Source organism: Salvelinus alpinus, chromosome 21, assembly GCF_045679555.1.
Source record: "Salvelinus alpinus chromosome 21, SLU_Salpinus.1, whole genome shotgun sequence".
Taxonomy (NCBI): domain Eukaryota; kingdom Metazoa; phylum Chordata; class Actinopteri; order Salmoniformes; family Salmonidae; genus Salvelinus; species Salvelinus alpinus.
The window spans coordinates 45,279,942-45,286,704 of NC_092106.1; the positions used below are offsets into that span (position 1 = coordinate 45,279,942).

Genomic DNA, 6,763 nt, shown 5'->3' on the forward strand with positions numbered 1-6,763 from the left:
CACCCCTCCATACTTCCATGATTGGTGGAGCACAAAACTAAAAACATATTTTTCAAAATGTGAAGTACCCCTGTCACCCTTACTTGTCTCTAATCGTTTTGTGTCAAGCCATTATCCCTAACAGCAACACTCAGGAGACCTGTGATTTAGGGTCTCAGTGTGTCATCTTGTTTACTCTGTGTCTTCTCTATGATCTCTGGTCATTATAAATACCCTCCCTTACCCTGCACTGGGCCAGATCAGAGGAGGCTGCTGCCAGACCAAACGCTGGGAGATAGAGACTGGTCGACTACCCAAGCAGCTCAAGCTTGTGTTCACCTGACGGAGAACCACTGAGGCTGATCTGTGCTACATAAATAATCTGGGCGCATTTTAACAGGTAGGAAGTCCATTAACTTTCCCCCACCAGGCTGGATGTAAAGACAGGGAGGATTTCTGATCATAATCTTAACACTCTTTTGACTCATCTGTATGTTTCATCATTACAACTGTGCTGTAGTTGTTCATGTTTTTATCAGTATTTAGAAATTACATTGGGACAGGTTTTGGTCTGGTCTGGTCAACTTCCTGCCTGCCTGTGCATCCAGTGGAGCTCCCCCATGTCCCCCTGGTTCTGCTGGCTGACACCGGCCATTCCCCTGCTACTGCCCTGGCTGGGCAGGGATTGGTCAGGGATGGTTCAGGCAACTGTGTGTTCACGATGGGATCGTTCGGTTGGTCTGGATGACCGTGGTCTCTCCCAGGAAGGTGAAGTCGTGATCGGGGGTCTCATCCCCTTCCATAACCTCCCTCCTGCTCCAGACCTGAGCTTCAGCCAACCCCTTGACCTGCAGTCCTGTGTCAAGTAAGTTCCTTAGTTTACATCCCCCTGACCTGCAGTCCTGTGTCAAGTAAGTTATTTCGTTTATTTCTGTTCTCTAACTTTTTTTATCCCACTTTGATCATTTCTTGCGTCTTTCTTTTCAAAGCTTGTTGAAATGATATTTTAATCCTTGTTTATTCTTTTGATGTAAGTAATTTTTTTTCATTTTGGAACAGCATTTAATTTTAGCAGGACACTTTTCTTTATTTATTTTCAAAGCCTTATTTTTGTTTCATGTCAGATTTGATCTAAATGTTGTTCTCTTCAGAAGACTGTTAGGTACTGTACTGGAAAATGGAACATTGGTCTTTTACTTTTTACACAGAATCTTAATCAAGTCAAATTGAAATGTTAAATGTTTTACTTTTTACACAGAATCATAATCACTTCAAAATGAATTGTTAATTGTTTTGCAGACAATTTCAAATCTGATGTTAACAAATTGTCTGCAAAACAATTTCCGTCTTTGTTTTTGTCCAACTTCTCTCCTCAATTCTACTGTGTATCATCTCAGAGAGACTGTATTTGCTGTAATACAGCGCTCTATTTCTCTGAGTACAATGAGGCACGGCATATTTATTGTAAATGCAAACACCTAAATAATATTGCTGGGGTATTTTTCCGTCGTGTTAAGCATGAAATATATTTTTGTTGGGCTGTTTTATGTTGAATGTTGTTTCTCCTCACAATAACTTACATTCATCTGATTACAGACTTACATCATGCTCAATTACACATGTTGAATGTTTCTCTGTCATTCTCACTCTCTCTCCTTTCTCATGTTTCACATCCCTGCTCTCAGTTTCCAAGAAGAACCATTGCAATGGGCACATGCGCTGGTGTTTGCGGTGGACGAGATTAACCGTAACCCCTTCCTGCTGCCGGGGGTCCGGCTGGGCTACCGTATCCTGGACAGCTGTAGTTTGCACCCCTGGAGCCTGCGAGGGGCACTGTCCCTGGTGTCAGGGGGGAACATCAGATGTGAAACTACAGAGCTTTCTAACCTCAAATGTGATTTTAACCACTAACCTCAACCTCATCTTTACCTAAAATTTAAATGTTTTGAAATGTATTTGCCAAATAGCCAATAATATTGTGGAGATCCTACACTAAATGATTAACAAATACTGTAGCTTATGTACTTGGTATCATGTAGTTCTGATTAAACAACCATGTTATGTGTATTCTGTCCTGTGCAGCACGGACATCTAGTGACTGCCCTGTACCTCTGGTCATTGGTGATGCATCGTCCACTCAGACCATCATCCTGGCTAGGACCCTGGGGCCGCTCTCTGTGCCTGTGGTCAGTCTCTCTCCACACAACCAGGAAGTGCAATGGCTAGAACAATTGCCATAATACGTTAATTCATCATATTTCAGATAGTCTAGTTTTTACTGAGATATTTTTTGAGGGTATTTAGTACTTCATAAAAAAAAGATTGATGTGATTGTGTCCTTAGTCGCTCTCTCAACAACCAGGTTATATACTGAGTGGACAAAACTTTAGGAACACCTGCTCTTCCATGACATAGACTGACCAAGTGAATCCAAATGAAAGCTAAGATCCCTTCTTGATGTCACTTGTTAAATCCACCTCAATCGTTGTAGATGAAGGGGGAGGAGACTGGTTAAAGAAGGATTTAAAATAAGTTTATTAAGCCTTGAGAAAATTGAGACATGGATTGTGTATATTGGCCATTCAGAGGGTGAATGTGCAAGACAAAAGATTGTGAACGTGATATGGTAGTAGGTGCCAGGCACACCCGTTTGTGTCAAGGACTGCAATGCTGCTGGGTTTTTCACGCTCAATAGTTACCCGTGTGTACCAAGAATGATCCACCACCCAAAGGACATCCAGCCAACTTGAAACAACTGTGGGAAGCATTGGAGTCAACATGGACCAGCATCCCTGTGGAACGCTTTCGACACCTTGTAGAGTCCATGTCCCCAACGAATTGAGGCTGTTTTGAGGGCGAAGGGGGGTGCAACTCAAGGTGTTCTTAATGTTTTGTAAACTCAGCTAGAAAGATTGCAATAATGCTTTAATTAATTATAATTCATCTGGTCTGGTATTTAGTGAGAAATGATTGATTCAATGGCGGTGTCCTCAGATCAGTTACCAGGCCAGCTGTGGCTGTCTCAGTGACAGACAGGAGTTCCCTAACTTCTTCAGGACCATCCCCAGTGATGTCTACCAGGCCCTCACCATGGCCCGGCTCACCTGGCTCTTGGGATGGACCTGGGTCGGGGCTATCGCTGTAGACAATGACTACGGTCGTCTGGCCATACAGGTCTTTCTTTATTTTACTTTGAATTTTGTCTACGATATTTATAAGTTCTTGCTCAGTTTACAGAAAAAGAAATGCAGAATTCAATTTACATCATAAAACAATTGTATAGACAACTGAATTTTGTTAATTTACATTATTTCTAATACTGGATACTTAAAACAAATATTTTCATCAACTTAATATCAGTATTGTGACCATTTCTCAAGCTCCCTGTGCTTCATATTTGATCCCCAGGTGTTTGAGGAGGAGATTCGGGGAACGGGGGTGTGCCTGGCGTTCTTTGAGACCATCAACCGGGCCAACCTGGTGAGGGATGTGAAGCGAGCAGCAGACACAGTCCAGGCCTCGACAGCACGGGTGATCCTGGTCTTCCTCTGGTACACTGACATGGGGGCGTTACTCCTGGAGCTGGGGAGGAGAAACGTGACGGACAGGCAGTTCCTGGCCAGTGAGGCATGGAGCACCAGCGGACAACTCCTACGAAACCCCGCCCTCTTTAACGTCGCTCAGGGCGTCGTGGGTGTGGCTATCCGCAGTGCACCTATTCCTGGCTTTGAGGCCCACCTTCGAAGTCTCCACCCCTCTCGTCGTCCCGGAGATGTCCTGTTGAAGGAACTCTGGGAAACAGAGTTTGGGTGTAGCCCTGGAGCAGCACATGGACACAGCACGTCTCTGCTCCCCTCTACCCTTCCTCCAACCCCCTCTGTGTCACTACCACACACCCCTCCTCCCACCTCCAGTGCCCCTCGTCCACGCCTGGCCTCCTGCAGTGGGGCAGAGACTCTGGAGGGGGTACAGAGCCCTTTCACAGACACATCCCAGCTGAGAATAACCTATAACGTGTACCTGGCTGTGTATGCTGCAGCCCACGCCCTCCACAGCCTGCTGTCCTGCCCCCAGAGAGACAGCCCTACCTGGGGCAGAAGCTTCACCTGCTCCCCTCCTCACAACATCAGCCCAGCGGAGGTACTCTCATCTATTGCCCGTGTTAATTAGAGATGATTTGCAAACAATTCAATAAGTCAGGGGGGGGATTTGGTCATGCCAATGTAATCTTTTTTGTTATTTAATATCATTAAATATTCATGTCCACTTAATAGTCACTATGGGGATATGTTTTGAGTTATTACATCATATTAACAGTGTGATGGTCATGTTTGTGTCTCCTCTCCTCCAAGCTGTTGCAGCACCTGAACCAGGTTAACTTCACCACTCCACTTGGGGAGCCGTTCTACTTCCGAGGCGCGGACGTCCCTGCTGTGTACGACCTTGTGAACTGGCAGGCCACGCCCCAGGGGTTGCTCAAACTTGTCACGATTGGCCGTGTAGACGGGTCCAATCTCCACATCAACCAATCAGCCATCCAGTGGAACACAGGATCTAAAACGGTAAGAAATACAATTTTTATAACATGAACTGAATGGTTTTGTTCAATTGAAATTAATTTCATGGCATGTACAGGTGCCTGTGTCAGTGTGCAGTGACAGCTGTCCCCCAGGCACCCGTGTAGCCAGGAAGAAGGGGGAGCCTGTCTGCTGCTTCGACTGCATCTCCTGTGCTGAGGGAGAGGTCAGCAACACCACAGGTCAGTGAACTGAATATCATCGGCCTTTTCACATCACTGAGGTGTATGGTTATTCCCACAGTCTGTTTTGTGTTAATGCTTACTTAAGACGTATTAGACTGAATAATGGATGATGCTTTTTAATCATTATACTAATGAGTTCCATCTCCCAGGCTCTATGCAATGTGACCGCTGTCCTCTGGAGTTCTGGTCCAACAGCCATCGGACCGCCTGCGTCCCTCGTCAGCTCGAGTTCCTCTCTTTCAACGACGTCATGGGCGTCACCCTGACCACTGTTGCCGTGTGCGGCGCTGTGGCAACAGTGGCTGTGTTTATGTTCTTTGTGTACCACCGCCACACCCCTCTGGTAAGAGCTTTATTAAAGTGTTGAATGGGATCAAATTGAGAATTCTTCTATGGTACCATGTATGTGTAACCCTTCCAGGTGCGGGCCAACAACTCGGAGCTGAGCTTCCTGCTTCTCCTGTCACTCAAGCTCTGCTTCCTGTGTTCGTTGGTGTTCATTGGGCGTCCCTCTGTGTGGGCGTGTCGGATCCGCCAGGCGGCGTTTGGGGTCATCTTCGTGCTCTGCCTCTCCTGCCTCCTGGTCAAGACCATCGTGGTTCTGGCTGCGTTCCGCTCAGCCAGGCCCGGTGCTGGGCAGCTGATGAGGTGGTTTGGACCCGGTCAGCAGAGAGGGAGTGTCTTCCTCTTTACCACTGTTCAGGTGAGAGCTTTAACATTGAAATAAATTCAAGTCACCTAACTGAATGAATCAATCATTTATAAGATAAGTAAATTGTGTTTGTAATTGTGTTTGTAAACACAGGTGATCATCTGTGCCGTGTGGCTGTCCGTGAGCTCTCCTCTGCCTTACCGTGACCTAGGCCTCAAGGGGTCAAAGGTCATACTGGAGTGTGAGATTGGCTCTGTGGTTGGCTTCTCTCTGGTGCTGGGCTACATCGGCCTGCTGGCCTCCCTCTGTCTCCTCTTAGCCTTCCTGGCCAGGAAACTCCCAGACAACTTCAACGAGGCCAAGCTCATCACCTTCAGCATGCTGATCTTCTGTGCCGTGTGGATCTCCTTCATCCCTGCCTACATCAGCTCTCCTGGGAAGTACGCAGACGCTGTGGAGATATTCGCCATCTTAGCTTCCAGCTTTGGGTTACTGCTCTGCATCTTCGCGCCAAAGTGTTACATCATCCTTCTGAGACCAGAGAGAAACACCAAGAAACACATGATGTCAAAATAGAAACCACCAAGAAACACATGATATCCAATTAGAAACCACCAAGAAACACATGATGTCCAATTAGAAACCACCAAGAAACACATGATGTCCAATTAGAAACCACCAAGAAACACATGATGTCCAATTAGAAACCACCAAGAAATACATGATATCCAAATATAGTCTTCATTGTGTTTAGTTAATCACACCATCTCACTATTGTTTTGTATGTTAAATACTTAACAAAGAATGACATGATACATTGTTTAATATGTACAAGCAAGTTATTTATTTAACAGACAATACCTAATGAACAGGACATTCCTACCCTGCTGGAATTGTATGTTTCTAATGATTCAATAGTGAGTCAACAGTGAGTCTACATTGAATCAACAGTGAGTCACCACTTAGTAAATCTTCCTCTGAATCACAACATGACTCTTCTTTACCATCATCAATAGACTTTAATGACATCCATTTCTCCCCTGAAAGTCAGTTCTGAAAACCAATCATTTTAATTAGATATAGTTAATTAAAAATGTTGTCCATTCTTTTCAAATTTTATAAGGTGTGTAATTCTCTTTTCCAATATGACACAGTTTCCTGAAATTGTAATAAAATATAGTTGTAAATTTCAACTGTTCAATAAAAACACATTCAAGCAACTCCTTTCAAGTCAGAATGTTTTATTAAATTAAAATGTGCATTAATGAATAATTAATTAATTGGTGAATGAGTGTGGCAGCAGAATCCTTTAGAAGGAACAGGGAAGTTATGATGTTCCACACCATGTGATGATACAATCGAAAGCTTTT

At 44.7% G+C, this 6,763-nt stretch overlaps 1 protein-coding gene across 1 annotated transcript; it reads left to right on the forward strand.

Annotated features, from left to right (window-relative positions):
• The first annotated feature begins 599 nt into the window (after positions 1–599).
• On the forward strand, positions 600–6,528 carry olfcr1 (olfactory receptor C family, r1). The gene is made up of 11 exons (XM_071358416.1): positions 600–844; positions 1,665–1,843; positions 2,062–2,165; positions 2,974–3,153; positions 3,388–3,788; positions 3,924–4,119; positions 4,332–4,541; positions 4,615–4,738; positions 4,891–5,084; positions 5,163–5,444; positions 5,547–6,528. The coding sequence occupies exons 1-11, from the start codon at positions 600–602 to the stop codon at positions 5,967–5,969; spliced, it is 2,538 nt and encodes an 845-aa protein (XP_071214517.1). The 3' UTR covers positions 5,970–6,528.
• Positions 6,529–6,763: the final 235 nt, after the last annotated feature.